This window comes from Gossypium arboreum, chromosome 9 (assembly GCF_025698485.1).
Source record: "Gossypium arboreum isolate Shixiya-1 chromosome 9, ASM2569848v2, whole genome shotgun sequence".
Classification (NCBI taxonomy): domain Eukaryota; kingdom Viridiplantae; phylum Streptophyta; class Magnoliopsida; order Malvales; family Malvaceae; genus Gossypium; species Gossypium arboreum.
The window spans coordinates 80,166,526-80,183,923 of NC_069078.1; the positions used below are offsets into that span (position 1 = coordinate 80,166,526).

At 32.3% G+C, this 17,398-nt stretch overlaps 4 protein-coding genes and 1 non-coding gene across 8 annotated transcripts; 3 read left to right on the forward strand and 2 right to left on the reverse strand.

Annotated features, from left to right (window-relative positions):
• The first annotated feature begins 821 nt into the window (after nucleotides 1-821).
• On the forward strand, nucleotides 822-4,581 carry LOC108457326 (uncharacterized). 2 transcript variants are annotated; one of them, XM_017756327.2, is made up of 5 exons: nucleotides 822-1,042; nucleotides 1,445-1,652; nucleotides 2,174-2,516; nucleotides 3,175-4,002; nucleotides 4,196-4,581. In XM_017756327.2, the coding sequence occupies exons 1-5, from the start codon at nucleotides 951-953 to the stop codon at nucleotides 4,333-4,335; spliced, it is 1,611 nt and encodes a 536-aa protein (XP_017611816.1). In that variant the 5' UTR covers nucleotides 822-950; the 3' UTR covers nucleotides 4,336-4,581. The 2 variants fall into 2 exon arrangements, with proteins under 2 accessions (XP_017611816.1, XP_017611818.1); XM_017756329.2 differs by having other exon boundaries at nucleotides 896-1,042; nucleotides 1,407-1,652.
• A 1,057-nt stretch (nucleotides 4,582-5,638) lies between these two features.
• Nucleotides 5,639-5,895, reverse strand: LOC108457327 (dolichyl-diphosphooligosaccharide--protein glycosyltransferase subunit 4C-like). The gene has a single exon (XM_017756330.2). The coding sequence runs from the start codon at nucleotides 5,893-5,895 to the stop codon at nucleotides 5,782-5,784; it is 114 nt and encodes a 37-aa protein (XP_017611819.1). The 3' UTR covers nucleotides 5,639-5,781.
• Nucleotides 5,896-6,627: 732 nt separating this feature from the next.
• Nucleotides 6,628-6,699, reverse strand: TRNAH-GUG (transfer RNA histidin (anticodon GUG)). Its single transcript has one exon. It is a non-coding gene; the product is annotated as a tRNA-His (tRNA).
• Nucleotides 6,700-10,379: 3,680 nt separating this feature from the next.
• Nucleotides 10,380-12,269, forward strand: LOC108454443 (uncharacterized). Of its 2 annotated transcripts, none has more exons than XM_017752904.2 (5): nucleotides 10,380-10,920; nucleotides 11,166-11,304; nucleotides 11,417-11,622; nucleotides 11,739-11,915; nucleotides 11,991-12,269. In XM_017752904.2, the coding sequence occupies exons 1-5, from the start codon at nucleotides 10,759-10,761 to the stop codon at nucleotides 12,081-12,083; spliced, it is 777 nt and encodes a 258-aa protein (XP_017608393.1). In that variant the 5' UTR covers nucleotides 10,380-10,758; the 3' UTR covers nucleotides 12,084-12,269. The 2 variants fall into 2 exon arrangements, with proteins under 2 accessions (XP_017608393.1, XP_017608392.1); XM_017752903.2 differs by having other exon boundaries at nucleotides 10,475-10,920; nucleotides 11,736-11,915.
• Nucleotides 12,270-12,411: 142 nt separating this feature from the next.
• On the forward strand, nucleotides 12,412-16,120 carry LOC108454442 (kinetochore-associated protein KNL-2 homolog). 2 transcript variants are annotated; one of them, XM_017752901.2, is made up of 9 exons: nucleotides 12,412-13,069; nucleotides 13,170-13,255; nucleotides 13,339-13,483; nucleotides 13,646-13,778; nucleotides 13,956-14,188; nucleotides 14,829-14,910; nucleotides 15,307-15,365; nucleotides 15,459-15,510; nucleotides 15,707-16,120. In XM_017752901.2, the coding sequence occupies exons 1-9, from the start codon at nucleotides 12,983-12,985 to the stop codon at nucleotides 15,802-15,804; spliced, it is 975 nt and encodes a 324-aa protein (XP_017608390.1). In that variant the 5' UTR covers nucleotides 12,412-12,982; the 3' UTR covers nucleotides 15,805-16,120. The 2 variants fall into 2 exon arrangements, with proteins under 2 accessions (XP_017608390.1, XP_017608391.1); XM_017752902.2 differs by having other exon boundaries at nucleotides 15,770-16,120.
• The last annotated feature ends 1,278 nt before the right edge of the window (nucleotides 16,121-17,398 follow it).

Sequence of the window (17,398 nt, forward strand, 5' to 3'; positions counted from 1 at the left end):
ACAAAGTTTCTGTGGGCACCACTTGACATTAGACCATATTCTATTTTTCTTGAGTTCTTCGGATCTCTTTAATTTGTTTAATTTTCAATTTTTTTTTCTAAACTTTATTATTTTTAATCTAGTTTTTGTTATGATGATTTTAAATTAACATTGTTATTGTGTTATTTGTTTATTTTGCATTCTTTTTTAATTAAAAGTAAAGAAAAACAACATTCCAATGATGTTTCTTTATGTTCTAAACTTATTTGAACAAAATAAAGGTCAACATGTGAAATTGGGATTATGGGGTCAAATTTAAAAAAATTAATATATTTATAAAAATTATATAAATTTATGTACAATATTAATCCTTGGTAAAAACAATTAATAATATAATTAGATGCAAAACTATTAAATTATCTTTATATCAAAAAGTTAAAATTTTCGATCTACTCACTTTTCAAGAGATAATTATGATTATAAGGTATCATTAGATAATAAAATTTTTTTAAAAGAAATAATCATGATACATGTCATTAGATAATTATTAGACCTGATCGTAAATCGGGTCACCCGTTCAAGCCATAAAATCTATTTAAAAAGTGAGAGAATTTAAGTAAAATATAAACTCGAAGTTTTCTAAGCAGCTCAGATCTTAAGTAAATTTTTTTTGCCCGAATTAACTCATACTTTTTTTTTTTATTGTTTTGTTGTCATAAGGTGTTATTTTTGTTACTATTTCATTATTATATTTTTACTATTTTATTGTTAAGTTTAATATTATTGATCCGGTCATCGGGCATAACATTAATAACCTGAGAACTATTTTTGATGTCTGAAATTCTAATTGGTAATAGTTTTATTATTTATTTTATCTTCTTCTTCTTCTTTTTTTTTTTTTTTTTTTTTGTATTATAAGGAAAAGCAACAAGCACGGCCATTTTCTGAGTGCTTGAACTGCTGGACTGAAGATGGAAGCTCTCAGCGTAGCAGACGATTCCATAGAATTGGAAGCTAAGCGCAAAGAGGACTCCTCTTGGCACCCTTGTATAGTTTCTCTCAGGTAACTCCCTACTCCTCCTCTTTTCTTCTTCGCTCTTCTTCCCATGGCTGTCTATGAGCTGCCCTTTTTCTCCTTTTTTCCCAACATTGTCTTTTTACCTATCAATAATCCCTGTCCTTTGTTAAGAACAAAACCTGGGTTGTTCCCCCAATTCTGGGTTGATTTTATATGGGTTTTTACTTCAAAACCATCACCGATCACTGGGTTTTATTTCATTGTCACCCAGAAAGGTAAAGAAGAAAACAAAAGAAGAGAGAGAAGATTTCACTCAGTGCTGTAGGATAGTCTATTCAGAGGCTCTAAACTTTCTGCATTGACTGTTAATTTGTTTGTTTGAAATGGATTGCATTGTTGATCATACCAGTGATTTGAAGTGTGGCTTCTGATAATGGTCCTGTACAGCTCTTCTGGAGATAGTCTGATAGTAAATTTCGGGAGCCAGGAGTTAAAAGATATGATGTTGAACAAGGAAGAAGTTCTGGCACGCCTTCGTTTCCGGTCTATGCCGCTTCAAGTTGATGACTGCTGCCACATCGAAGAAGGTGAACGTGTACTTGTCAACACAAAATTACAGTCCAAGGATTTCTTCCATGATGCTGAGGTGGAAAAGGTTCATTTTCTGTCTTCACATAAGCATTACATCTGCAAGAAAGTATCAATAAGGAAGCAAAATTGCATTCTAACGTGTTCTTATATCGTATATCTTATATGCATGGTTGAAGTAACATCACTATATTTGATTGGTAGAATTAAATATATTTAGCTATGTTATTCACAAGACCAGGTGCTATATATGATGAATTTACTGTGTTTTTCAGTATGAAACTTCAAACCATGGTCTAGGCAATAACTTAAAAGATGTAGCTAATACAAAATGATCAACTCTCAAAGAACTATAATGTAAATGTTGGTTGAAATCTCATTAAACTTGTGGAGCCTCAGAAAATAACTATGGTATCAGATATATCTCTTTTGCATAGCTTAAAATGAGTTACCTGATTTTATGGTGATGTTCTTTAGATGGTGTACTCTAATGAGGCTCATATTGAAGATATGTTCATTGAGTTGCCTTTAGTACCGCTAAACACTTCTGTTCCTTTATTTTGTCACCCCAACTTTTGTCATTATCAGGTGGACAGGATACGACACTCAAAAAGGGGCTGTAGATGCAGTTTCATGATCAAATGGCTTGATAACGACCTTGAAGGACAAACCCTTGCTGTCCCATCAAGTTCAGTCATGAAGCTTGCTACTAAAAGCATCAGTGACTATCCAATCATTCATACACTCTTAAAACCAGAAAAAGACACAGATTTATCATATTCATCTCCTTTCTTGACCATTCTCGACGACTCTGATGCAGAAATGGACCTTAATAAGTTGCTGCAAAAGCAAATAGAACAGATTAGCAACTTAGCGGATGCACCTGTACCTGAGAAAGATTTTCTAGACGGTTCGCTATTGAGAAAAAAAGGTAAGCATCTTAGCCATTGACATTATTAGAGGATTGTGATGCAGGCTCTTTTACCAAATTGTTTTACCTCAAACATAGTCTATGGCTCCATGCAGCTAATTATCATCTGTCTTCTTCAATTTTATACTATTGTTTTCAGTGCAGAACCTTATCATTTATTTTTAAGTTTCCTTGCCAATGAACTGATGTGGTTAACCTTATCATTTATTTTTATGTTTCTTTGCCCATGAACTGAGACATGGTTCTGTCTGGTACACATGCTGGTTGGCTTTTACTTGTCTAAAATATATCTGACTCATTCTGTTTCTCTGCTGATTTCAGATTTCAACTTTGTGATAAAGGAAGAGATTGTCTCAATACAGATTATTTTCTTAGCATTTGATAAGTACTATTGATATGTTTCTATGTCTGGTAATTTCTGTGGTTTCCTTCTGTGGTACAATGAGCATCTTAAGATGATATAAGAGACGTTAATGTTATAAGTGCTAATGTGCAGTATATATCCTGCATACCAAATTCCCTGTGGTACATATCACAATAACTCAATGTCTTTTTATCTTTTCTGCGAGCTGTTAGTATAATCCTGCTGCTAATACAATTCTTAACAATGGACAAACACCTCACAATTCTACTGCTGAATCCAATGCATGTATTCCAGCTGTTCCTGATAACCGGAATCATTTGAAGAGGACAACATGCAGTAAAACTAAACTGCAAGTGGATATAGAAACCAAGTATCAATCAGGAACTGCGGCTTCCATTCAAGAAGAATTCATTCAGAATAGGTCTCGTCTAAGCCCTCTTGCTTCACGTGCAGCTCTAGCATCATCCTTGTTAACAGCTAAGAAGTGTCTTGATATGGAATTTAGCTCCTGTATGACTGCCGACATGTTTATGAAGGGTAAACATTCCTCGGAAATTTTGGCTATTTCCGTTCCACTTGTTTCAGATGCTTCCCATGCAATATCACTGCCAATTTCAACACAAGGGGATGCTTCATGCAAACCCTCTTCTTGCATACCAACCAAGGTTCGGGGAAATGAAAATAAGACCTCAGTAAAGATTAATCGTAGTGCTGAAAATAAGACCTCTTCTCCTGCAAAGGTTACAGCTGAAAAAGTTATCTCAGAAATTGCAATGACTGCTGAACATGCAATTGCTAGGGATAAAAAGTCCTCAGTACTTGGAGATGTTAATGCTAGGCCAACAACTCCTATGAGATTAACTCGACTGGCAATGCGGAAAGGGGCTGTGTTTCCAAATGAATGCATTGAGGTGAAGATCTGCACTGACAACAAAAAGAGAAGGATATCTGGGAACAAAAACAAGTTGTGTCATTCAGCAATTCGTCAAGAAAATGAAAATTTGGGCAATGAAGAAAATAACTCAACTCATATTATAGATTCAGGTTCATCTGAAAGAAACATTGCTATTCTGGAGAGCGATGTGTCTGCACCAAAAACTGCAAAAGATGCCTCTACACCATGTAATGCAAAGCTTCACACCCTCAGTACTTTTCCAATGAAAAAAAAAAAGCTGGATTGTAAACTTGTTTCTGTTAATTTTTACACATGTCTATATAATGAATGCTTGTAACCGTTATATTTATTCTTTGCTCTCTTGCTGGTTCATAAAATACTTTCTTAACGTAGGCTCTTACAATAGTTTCAATATTGCAGGCAAGAATGCACAGAGTGGTAGGAGAGATCAGGGCAAGAAGAGAAAAGCAGTTTATCCAGATAAGCAAGGCCAACGATTTTCACCTCGAAATCATCTACCCCGGACTCGCTCCCAGAATAAATCCCACCATGGGAAGTAATTAGCAGTTAAAACTTATATTGCTAGCTCTAGTGGACATTAGCTATCTAGCAAAAACTAATTGCTCTACGTATTGTAAATGTTGAGAGCAACACCAATATGCAGTAATCTTTTGAACCGAACCATCTGGTTTATTTTTTTATTTGGTGTGATGACGAATGTGAATCTGACAGGAAGGTCTATGCTAGTAAGATTTTGAATCACATTTTCATCAATATACAATCCGGATCTCGTGGTTACTGATAAAGGCATTGGATGTACGACTGAGAAACTGTCTTCTTTGGTATTTTCGTATATGCAGTGAAGAAAATACATCGGAAACAAAAGTCTCAATTGAAGATTAGAAGGTGATAAATTTGGTTTGCATGATAATGCAAATGGTACAATCATTTTCCAGACTTGAACTGGATGCTGAAAATTAAATTTGCTACTTCTTTTTAAACCCTGAATTTCTCCTTGTTCCCCATCTCTGGCCAAACCACAAAGTCCATTGGCACTGGTAGAAACGTTAAAACTTAACAGAAGAATTTCACAGCAGAGGCTATGGAGCTTATTATCTTGTTCCTGCCCTTTCATTATAGTTGCTAAAGTAAGTTCCCAAGTACAAAATGAGGTCTTTTACAGAAATAGCTATCAAGTCCTTAGCAGAGCTCGAAAAAGGAGTTGCAAATGAGAACCATATCCCATGATCTCGTGTTGGGATTAACACCAACTGCTGATGTCCCAACATGATTGAGGCCTCAACAGAACAGCATTGAGAAGATTAGGAAGCCATGTTTTTCAGCATACAGCAAGAGTTGCCACTAAGATATAAGCCATTGTAATCAAAGAAGAAACAGCTGACCTACTCAGATGGGAGAATCCAACAAGGCATACAAATTTGCACTTCCTGTTATTACAGCTTGATGCCAGACGAAGAATATAGGTCCCGCAACACTTGACCACTCGCTAGCTATGCAAAAGATTGGCTAGCTATCTACAACCTCATATGCAAAAACAATATCTCATCTCAATTGCTATCATCATAATGCAAAAAATATTCTTTTTTCTTTTTCCTGAAACTAGATAAAGAGCAAAAGAATGTGAGTAAGTGAACTATGCCTCCATATTTATGCATAGGCCACGCTTGAAACAGCACAGACCATGATAGACTACACTCCACTACAATGCTATCCCCGCTTTCACATTTGCTGCATTCCAACAGAGTGCTGCCTCAAGGTGCACCATATGTTAAATCACTTGAGCAATATTAAATGTAAAGCAAAAACAAGAAAAATGGATATAAATATAATTCAAGCAAAACATTAGCAATAAGATGACATTTATATCAATAACTTGTTGAAGGTTTTTAACAACATTGATTCGTCTTCGTTTCTGAAACAACTCAAGTCTACCAAAATTATCATCTAAATATCCATTGCAGACACAAACAAAAAGTGCAAAATCCTCAGTTGCCTTCAAATTTTGGGTCAGCCATCACATAATGACAGGCTATAACAAGAACGAAAATGAAGATCCCAAGGAAATTCGCGAAGAAGCCAAGGTCTTGATCATCAATCATCTGAAACTTACAAGCAAAAATAACAGCACAAATCAGTTTTAAAACATATTTTTTCTTCAAATTTAGGGCTATTATCAATCATCTGAACATCGAGCTCTGATTTCTCAACCAGTAAAACTAATAAAATTTTCCTGTAAAAAACAATCCTAAGTTCATAACAGACTTGAGCAAAATGACTAATTACAAGGATTAATTTAAAACCCAAATGATGAATTAAAAAAATAAAGGAAACGAAAACAGCCATAAACTCGAAGAAAAGACATGATGTTACACTCATTGTTCAGATCACAACCTACAATAGAAAACTCACAAAATAAAACATGAAATTAAAGCTCTTATGAAAAAGATTGAATATTTCTACAATTACATTATCGTGCCCAAGAAAACCCAATCATAAGCGTTTCTGGTATCCAATAAACGGAAAATTTACGATCTTAATCGACTCAAAACGTAACATAAAAATTGGATATTAAAAAATTAAAGATCCAGAAAATTGGATAAAATTTAAAACTCTTACCTTGACAGCTTTTGAGTAATGATGAAGATGATGATCCCGAAGAACTCCGAATCTGATTACTTGATCAAAACTGAGTGACTAGAAAAAACTAGGAGTCTAGCAGATATGTGAGAGAGTTGGCTTCCGAACGATGTCGTTTTTGGAACTTGCTTTCTAGTTCAAAAAATACCTAGAAGTTTAGGTTGGAAAATTTAAAGAAAAACATTTTTATGTAATGTGGCTGCTGGGATTCGAGCCCAGGTCTCCACGGCCACAACGTGGAATTCTCACCACTAAACTACAGCCACATGTTGTTGAGGGAATGATAAACATTTTAATTATTGTAAAATTTATAATTCTTTTTATTTATTTATTAATTATAAATCTAAATAGTTTCATGTGCCAATACCATCAATACCGTACTGATAAATATATCGTTCTTTATTGATATTTTTATCAGTATAATTTAATATATAGTTTTAGATTTATGGATATACGAAAATTAATTTTATATATTAAATTAATAAGATTAAATAAATTTATTTATAAAGTATTCATTAATATTATCCATCATTCAATAAAATAAAAATTATTTCATATATTAAATAATAAGATGATCTTATAAATTTTTCCTCATAATTTTTCCTACGAATTAAAATTTACATGACACTAGTTTTTATATCAATATTCACATATATTATATTTTTATTGAAATAGTCATTTAAGTTGGATGAAATCAAGTTGTTAGCTGGATTTTTAAAATAATGTAATTAGCTTTCTTCAATTTCATTGGCTATGTACTTACTGATACAAATTATTCTGCCGATAGAGTGGAATGGGACAGAACCCAGTGATAGAAATGCTACAAATTGAAATTTTCATAAAAATAAATATATATACTTTTGGGTTCTAATTTGTTATACTAACTGATACATAGAGGCGGCACCAATCCTAGTTTGGTAAATTTACTTCTTTAGACTTTGAAATTTTTATAAATATAATTAATACAATAGTAGAATTTTTGTTTTAACCATCAAAATTTTCGGTTCTATTTTGGCCCACTGTGAATTCTCTGCCAAAGCAAAATACGAGACTAGATAAAAAAGAAATTTCCATGTATAGTTTTGATCTAATAAGAACTCTTATATACCCAAATTATGAATATATATATAAAAGTCTAATTTTTATACAATTACGATAAAGCGGTAATAATGTATATTAACTCTTATGTAAATTATATTGTTGAAAATTATTAGTAATTGTGTTTTATACATATATTTTTATTCGTTGATTTTAACTTGATTGCAGGGGCGAAGTCAAGGGTCAGCATGGGCCTCGGCTCCCCTAAAATGTAAAATTATATTTTAGACTTTTAAATTTTTTTAAAAATTTTAAAATTAATAAAGATAAAATTACATTTTGGCCCCTTTAAAATTATAAAAATTTGATTTAATCTTTTACAAATGATAAAGATATAAACTATAAAAAATTAAAAATTCATCCAGTCTCCCAAAAAAAATTTTCTGGCTTCGCTCCTACTTGATTGACATTAGTATTATTGCCAGTACAGAAAGACGTGAATTCGAGTATACTGAAATACATTATCCTTCCAATTAAGAGGTGGAAAGGAGCTACAAAATTAATGTTTACTAAAAAGAAATGAGCAATAGTGAAATTAAAAGGAACTATTCTTGACATGTGACCACTTCACTATGCAACAATAACTGGTTTGTAACCTCATATTCAATCCATTACCTTAAAAGTTCAATCGTCTTTTTCTTTTCTTCCCATTATTACTTTTGTTTTCGGCAAACCCCTATTATTACTTAGACAAGGCAATTATTATCCCATGTATGTTGAAGAAGGCATCTTCTAACTTTTGTTCCAAACTAAGTTAATTTTTTACACGGTGACATTGCAAATTTCTTTGTTTTCTGTTTCTTAACAATATATATATATATATATATATTATATTTAAAATTTAGTATTTGGTACACTAATTATATATTTTTTTAATTTTTCATATGTCTTGTTTCTTTTATATATTTATTTTAAATAATTTATTATACCTTATTGAATATTTGTCATCATCCTAATAGTACTTGTGAAGTCTAAAATTTTTTAACAATGTATTAATAATTTTCTCACATGTATATAACCGTAATCGTAAATGGTTTTATAATCTAAAACAAAATATTGTGCCTTTTCTAATTATATTTTTTCTAAAATGATAATAGTTAAATGATAATTTTTTAATAAAATGTGTCTAGAATTACTTATAATCCCTACAAAATTTTTAAATACGAGGATAAACACGTTTTAGCGTACTCAAACCTATATTTTACTACACCGACAACGATACCGATATCGATACCAATACCAACTGAGCTAATACTCAATTGATAATTAAATAATAAATTTTATTGTTAATTTTATAATAACCATATTTATAACTTTGATCATACAGTTGATAATAAATTAAATTTAAAATTTAAATATAATATTTATATTAATGTATAGAAATTGTTATGATAAAAATATTTAAGCATAAAATTAAATTATTATAATAAATTATGTAAAATATGAGATAAATTAAGATATAAAAAACATAAAAATACATTATGTCATAAAAATAACATGTACACGACATAAATATTAGAATGTGTTAAAATTTCCATAAAAATATTATTAATATGTAAACATTTATATAAATTTTTATAATACTTAAAAAAACCAAATATGATATAGATATGTAGTATATAATAAGATGAATACACCAAAACTATGTAAGATATTAGATTAACTGAGATGCTATAAAAATAAATAATTATTCCAATGTAATTTATATATAATTTTATAATAATTTAAAAAAAATTACAAGCCCAACAATTTATGTCACGGATACTTAGGTTTAAAACTCGCCATGCGCAATTATATGTATAGGTCTTTGAGTCTCATTTATGTATAAGAGTTTTAGTCCAGCTAGTCGACTTTAGTGTGGACTTTATAACTTTTTTATTCATTTGTGCTACAATAATTTGATTGTACTTGATGAATACTCGGATAATCCATTTTTAATAATTTGATATTTGTCTGAGCTTATATTTGCAATTATACTATACTTGTAAGTTGTAACACTAAAAAATGAAATAACGCAATGAATCAAAATAATAACAATGCATCCATTTTCTTGCTTATATCGAATGATCTAATTAACCCTAATGCATTTATTCGTTAAAGTTTAGTACAAATCCGCGTATCATTTAAAAAAAAATTATTTCAAATTTTCTACTATTAAAAAAACATTTTATTAGTTTTATACATTTGATAAGTTGACATTTCAGTCCTTGCATGTTAATTTTGTTGTTACTGAAATGGCCTTGTTTAATAGTGAATAACATGATATTAAATTTAATTAAATTAAAATCTATCTAGTCTTGAAAATAAGCACAATGATTTAGTTTAATAATAACTTACGTGAACCAAACTACAAATAATTTAAACACAATAATTGTATAAAATAAAATTGAAAATAATTTGGGAATAAAAGCAAAATTAATTTCTTACATCTACTTCTATTCAAAATTATTATTTAACTTTGTAATTTTTTAAAATGCACGGACTAAAATGTTATTTTTAATAATAAAGGGTTATAATCAGCTTTATGATATATTACAAGATTTGCAGCAAACTTATATTTTTTACTTAATTGTGTCCTTAAAAATTGCCATAATTAACCCTTCAAACTCCAATTAATCCATTGCTCTGTGGGCAATAAGCCCTCCGTTGTATTTCCTCAATTGAAGCCATCATTGTTGAGTAACTTTTATTGACGTGTCATAGATAATATGTCATAACTTCGTATATTTGTTGGGAGATTCATAATTTAATTTTTATATTTTTATTTTTAAGAATTTAATTTTAGTTATTAATACTGTTATAAATAGAAATATATAGATAAAATTCTAATCTCGAAGCAACTCAACTCATCGTCTCATGGTACTTTTCTTGCATCTACAGTTTACTACAAGAAATAAAAAATGAAAAAGAAAAACATTAAAACTTCAATGGTCGAGATTTGAGATACATTAGACTTTGTACGAAGATTAAAATCAAAGCATAAACAGACCCACCCGCACTTTCTTTTCCCCTTCCCTCAATCAAACTCCTAGGGTTCCATGTCTCCCCAACAACTCTAAATGTATCTGATAAATTAGATTTTGTACCAAATTAAATGAAAACGTTGAACCCAGTATAGAACAAGGCTTATAGTTTTCAGATCCAAGTTCTTTTTTCCCCCTAATTAAAATTAATTGGCTTATTTGAGGATAAAATTTTAAACCCCTTACAGGGTTTTAAAAGAAACCATGTCTGCAGGGGTTTGTGGGAAAAGGGTGGGCTTTGAAGAAATATTCGGATCCTCTCCCAAGAGATTCAGGTGTTCTGGTTACGAATCTCCCAACTCATCGTCGGATCCTGGGTCCAGACCCGATGACCGGGTTTCAACTTTCTCTGCTTTGGATCCTGAGGTTCATTTCATATTTGTTTTGTTTTAATATTGTTAAAAAAATCCAGAATATCATTAATAATTGTTTTATTTAGGCTCTTGTTTATATATATATATATATATATATGCTTATGAGATTTAGATTATCCGGTAGAAATTAGATTTTGTTTATTAGAAGCAGGTTATTTTGTTAGCACTTGGCATGGTATCTTCTTTGTTTAAAACCTTAATCATGTTTTAAATCTTGTTAATTGATTCTGTGTATAGTTAAGAACATCTGTTGTCGATACGAATGAAGATTTTAAGGAGAGTTCGAATGCACTTTCTTCTGATCTCGAAGAAAGAAATAAACAATATGGCTTTGATTGTGTGAGAACTGGAAATTGTACTGATGAGACTGCTACATGTAAGTTGTTTGACTAAATTGTTATTGCTTAGTTGCTTTTGGGATTATTGAGTTCGTATGTTCTGTTTCCTTTGAAATTTACGGTGGATTTCCTCCTTTCCTTGTAAACCAGGTAGTCAAATCTCGGACTACAATGTCGAAGATGTAAATAAACAGAATTTTTATGATAGAAATGCAGTCAACAGTCCTGAGTGGACTGACTTGTTCGTGCACGAGATGACGAGTGCAATGAATATAGACGATGCTAAGGCACGTGCTGCTAGGATTTTAGAAGCCTTTGAGAGGCGTGTTGTCGCCAATAAAAGGGCTGCCGAAGAGGTAATCTTAAAATCTTTTTATTTTGTCATTAAGCTTTTTTCAGGGAACCAACTTGTTTGTTGCCTTCCACCATTTATATGCTGATTGGTTTTCTGCCGGACATGATCATAAAGCAGATTGAGCATGCTTCCTTGAAGGAACATTTGCGGAGCTTGTTAGATAACAATCAAATTCTGAGGAGAGCTGTTGCCATTCAGCATGAACGCAACATCGAGCAAGAGGGGAAGGAAAGAGAAGTGCAACACTTGAAGCTCACTCTCAACCAGTACATCGAACAAGCTCGAACTTTAGAGGTATGCTTCTTTTCAACCTCTGCTGAAGTTTTAGCTGTAAGATTCTAACCATAAAGCTTTCTTTTTCGTATGCAGTTGAACAACTACACATTAAGGCTACATCTTCAAAGGGCACAAGCACAACAAAGTAGCTCAATTAAGGGGCAATTTCCTCCGGATATATACTAAAAGCTTTCGTCGTGTTATTATTAGTTAATAGCTAATATTCTACTATTTTATGGTTTATGTAAACCAACATGGGATATGAAGATTTATACACAGTTATTCTGATGTGTGTAGTTTGTATAATTCAAGCCAAAATATCAGTATGTACACAATTGCAAGTTTGAATCTCTCGCAAGTGTTGACATTGAAGGGGTGATCGAGTTTTCTTGTTTCCTTTTAGAGAAGCGATGGATGGCTAACTGCATTTTCTTGACTGGGTCAACTTGTTTTCATATTAGAGTTCGAGTACAGATTAATATCGGGATCATCTTCAATTTAGGAGATCTTTTTGGGATAAATTTATGATGCTCGATTGAAGCTGATAATAGTAATACCTTGGTGTAGATCGTGGCATTTGATGTCAAAATTGATTTTGGGAAGGCGAGTGATGTATCATTGTAGGTGTGGGTTTCCTTTTTTGTTTTTGTCAACTGAACATTCGTTCACATAAAAGGATTGCAAGGATAAGTTCCATACAAACGTGCAATCAATACAAAGCAAACTGTACAAAAATACAAGACCATAAAAAGCTTAGCCCTTTAAAGCAAACCGTAAAACATGAAAAGCTTAGCCAAGTGTCGATTGGGTGACAGAAAAAGTTGAGTGAAAAATGAAGAGATGAGGGACTGCAAAGGGAAATCCGCGATAGCTTCATGAAATAAGCTGAATTCTCGAAACGACATCGTTAATACCACGATTCCCCTTTTTTACAGCGCAGTAAAAAGTTATTGAGTTCTAACTTTCCGCTTCCCGCCATATCCATTAAATGTTTTTGTTCCTTTTTTTTAAAAGAAAAGTTTAATAATCTTCATTCTCGAAACCTGGGAAAAATCTACCTCCAGCAACCTACAGTTTCACCGGCAATGGCTCCCAAAACCCGCGACAAAAACAACGGCGACGCAAACCAACACGACAGCAATGACGGCAGTTCATCATACTTCCAAAAAACTGTTAAAATTTTCAACTTTCTTTTTTCCCCCTGAACTCAAAACTCTCAGTCAATGGCGTACCTTTTCTTTTTCCCCTGACTTTAAATTCCACTTTTTCTAGGTTTGTTTGCACGATTGGTGGTTGATTAAAGCCGAGAAAGAGTTTGAAGGAAAGAGATTATCTGTTGCAGGGTCCACATCAATAGAGTAAGCTTCTCTTTACGCTTCAGGTTCCCTTCTCTCCTTTTTCCCTGAATTTGTTTTTTATTTTAAGAATTTGGGTGAGACAGGTCAAAAGCGTTCCGGTTATTTACCTCTGCACCGATTGTAAAAAGACACGATGCATTAACTCTCCAGACAGCTGATGGGATTTGTGTTTGCATCAGAGGTTTCATCAACAAACAACGAACCATTGAAAATGGGTTTTCTTCTGAGGTATCATTGAAAATCGATTTCTTTTTCTAAGAATCCTGTTATATTGGTATAATTATGAACCTTCAATGCTATTATTCATAGTTCTTGATGAAACAATAATAATGATGTTGTTTGGAAGTAATTGATTTCAAATTCGTAATAATTTTGTTTTAATCTGAACAGGTCTTTACTCATTTTTTCATTGGCTTTCCTCCTTACTGGGAAAAATATGCTAAAGAGTGTATGGGGGAAACTATTATGGCCGATGTCGGATTACAAGTTGTCCCTAATTCTAGTAATGCAGCGAGAGATTCAGGTTTCTGTACATGCATTTCGTTTATTTGGCTATATAAGAGTTAAGACTTTAGATTAGATGGCAGAATATGACTTTTGTTCATACATAACACTTCTAAAGGAATTTACATAACACTTCTAAAGGAATTTCAGTAAGATCAGCTTATTTCTCTTTGAATTCTATCTATTGTCATGACAGGTCTTAGCTTGATTTCGACTCCATGTAATCATGCCGTTAACTTGTCTACAATGGTTGAAGAGAGATCAAACCTTGACAGCAGTCAGCAAAAGGGTGAAGCTTCAACAATAAAGGTTCAAGATGAACAAAACCTAAATAGGAAAATACCGAGCTGCTTAACCTCAAAGTTAAACCATGTCAATGAATCCTCATTTGAGAAGGAGACTCGGAAGAAACTTGATTTCGAAGAAGTTGTGAGCTTTCTTCTACACTATTTTTATAGTTTAAGTGCTCCCTTTGATTTATGGACAGTAGTTTCATACTTTTCATGGTTGCCTGGCTTAACTCAAGATGTAACTACTTCACCCTGCTAACCAGATATGGCATATGATAATCTTTATTTACTTATAAGAAACGGTCCAAGGCTGGCTGCTTGCTTGATTTTATCTTTAATGCAGGTTGATTAGGTTGTATTCACATGTTGGTGTGAATTCTGCTCCCCGGATAAATGTGTTTCCTTTCCCTGTTTACTTTGTCATTGTGTTTCTATTTACTTATTTTTCTCCAATACATGTATGAGTGCTCATGATACTAAACTTAATGATAGGTTTTTCAGCCAAGAAAACTTATTGTTGTGTTTGGAAACATGAATTGTGGGATTGAAATGCTGAATTAGTTTAGATTAAATATGATTAGATATTTGAGAAGTCTAAAAAAGAATATGAATTTCAAACTCATTACTAAATAGGCATCTATAAATCCATAAATTTGAAACTTGCATTTACATGGGTTTGATTACTCAATTACACAATTTTAAAATCCAACTTCCCAAACACAACCTTTTTCTTTTTCTGCCCTTGCTTGAATCACTGTACTGTTTCTGTTTCTACTTAGGCAAGTTCTGTATCCAGAGAAAGAAAAGGGAATAAATCTATCATCTCTCCGGATTCTCTGAATTTCAAACGGTCAAGATCAGGTGAGTTCACAATCTAACATTTAGAAATTGTCATATCCTTTGGTCCCAAACAGTCTTGTGCTCCTTTTTCTCCCACTCTTAATCTTTGTATAGAAGTTGTCTTTCTACATTGATGGTGCTTTTCCTTTGTAATTGTTAATAAAATACCTTAATTCATATGATTTAAACACTGGTCAGCTAAAGAATCCATTTTCAGTGAAATTTGCTCTCATGTTTGAACTGCAATTTATCAAACATATCTGATCTAAGCAAATAACGCCATTAATATTTTTTTCTTTTCTGCTTTCTTAGTAGAATTATCAGAGTCTGAAAGTCGTTGCATAAGTATTAAATTAATTTTCAATTTCAGTAGATATGTGCTCATTTAACTGATTAAGTTATTTCTGTATGTTGCAGGTAGAGTCCTTTTACCTCGAATGGAATTTTGGCGCAACCAAATTCCGGTTTATGATCAGGTTTGTTACATTTGTAGATCCATTTCCGCCTACACATTCCTTTCCTTGTCTTGATTTTTAGTTCCCCACCTTGAATCTACCTTGAATCTTTAGGATCGTAGAATCACAGGCATTAAGGAAGAGGTGGATGACGTGAACTCATCAGGTCTGTCTAATTATCAAAGCATGACTAGTTTTCCTTGGCTTCTTTAAGAAAATAAAATCATCAAAGCTGGTTTTATATGTACTCAAAGTGACAGCATTGATCGATCAATGTCTTTCACGTTCCATTCGTGCCATTTGCTGTTGACAGTGCTTTATCTTTCTGGTTTTTGATCCAAGAGTATTGTTTTATTGGGTAGGTTCAGGTAGCTACTATATGGATGCTGCTAATTGTTGTGGTTTGTTTCTACTTTTGTCATTAGGCAGTCGATCAAATCCGAAGCATCAGAAAAGGTGAAACCTACTGTCATGAGTTTTTAGATTTTAAAACTCTCGAATTACAAAGCTATTTTGTATTAGCCAACATTCTGGTTTCAGAAGCGGTGTCGTTCTGCAACCCTGATAGATCTCCTTTGTATCTTGTAAACTGTATTTTCCACCTTGTTATTTATAATATTAAACTTTAATTACCTTCCCCTTAAGACACGTGGCACACACCCACCAGTTCCTTTCCCTTTTCTTTTCTCATTTTGTGCAAAATGGTTAATTTTCAATTTTGGTCCTAATTTGCTTAAATTTTATATTTAATCCTTATACTTTAATTTCTAACATAATTTTGGTCTTTATATTTATATAATTTTATTAATTAGTTCAGATAATATTGTTAGCTTTTCAATTAAAATATTATGTGATCATGTATAAATTGAAAGTGGATTTTTAAATCCATAAAGTTGAGAGATTAAATTTAATCGTCTACATTTAGAAATTGTTACAAACTCGGTTGTAAATTTTACGAGTCGTATTAGTTTGCCCGATTGTGAAATGGGTAAGGTTATGTTCGTTTCAAGTTAAATGGAAAGTTAGAATATTTGGACTCAAACAAGGGTTAAAAATAAGATGGCTAAATACAAAAATGGATAGTTTGGCTAAGGCTGAGAATGAACCAATAATATTGGAATAGTTGGCCCAAATCTTGAAGTAGCTCTTAGGTGGATTTGGGTTAGAAAAAATCAGCAAGAACCTTGACCTGCTATCAAAAAAAAAAAAAATGACAGGAACTAAAGGTATATGAATGCCACACCAAAGTTGATAAGTTCGGTTTAGCAAAGGGAAAGAATGACGCCACAAGACAACTTGATAAGTCAATTCAGACTCGAAAAGAACTATGAGAATTGGATATCTCACAAGTTTCAATTTAAACATAAATTTAGCAAAAGTCTCTCAAACAAGTTGATTACAAAATATTTATAATGCTAACTAATGCCTAGCTGAATAGTCATTTGGATTCAGCTTAGATGAGCTGATTTAATGAGCTTGAATGCTTAGGTTGGAAGAACTCATTCTTGAGCAACCAAAGAGTTTAGAATAAGCTTTAAATTCTCCCTTGAACAGCCGAATAGACACCAGCAATATTGATGACATTTTTGGGCACACAAACAGACCATGGTGTGAACATTAAGAGGCAATCGGTTATAGAATGTGAAAAAGATTCATGAACTGAATAGCCACGTGTGAACACTCCTTTGTCCATTGCTATTCTTGAACAGCTCCTTGGAGAAGAGGAATAGGCTCGAATTAAATGGTGCATAATGTTCTCCTTAAATGTTATCCAAGTTCATAACTGACATAACTGATTCCAGCTGAATAGTAACCTACAAGCATTAATTAACATTCAAGCAAAACAACTTAATAAGCTTAATTAATAGACTTAATTACTAAACACATTTAACACTTAACTAACTTAATTAATAAGCTTAAAAACACATTAACAGTAATTTATACCAGCAACACAATTATTAACTAAGATAAGTTTAATTAAAAATAAAGTTCAGCTTGCAATAAACTACAAAGGACGCCTATTGAGCTAGTCCAAGCATGATCAATGGATTCAG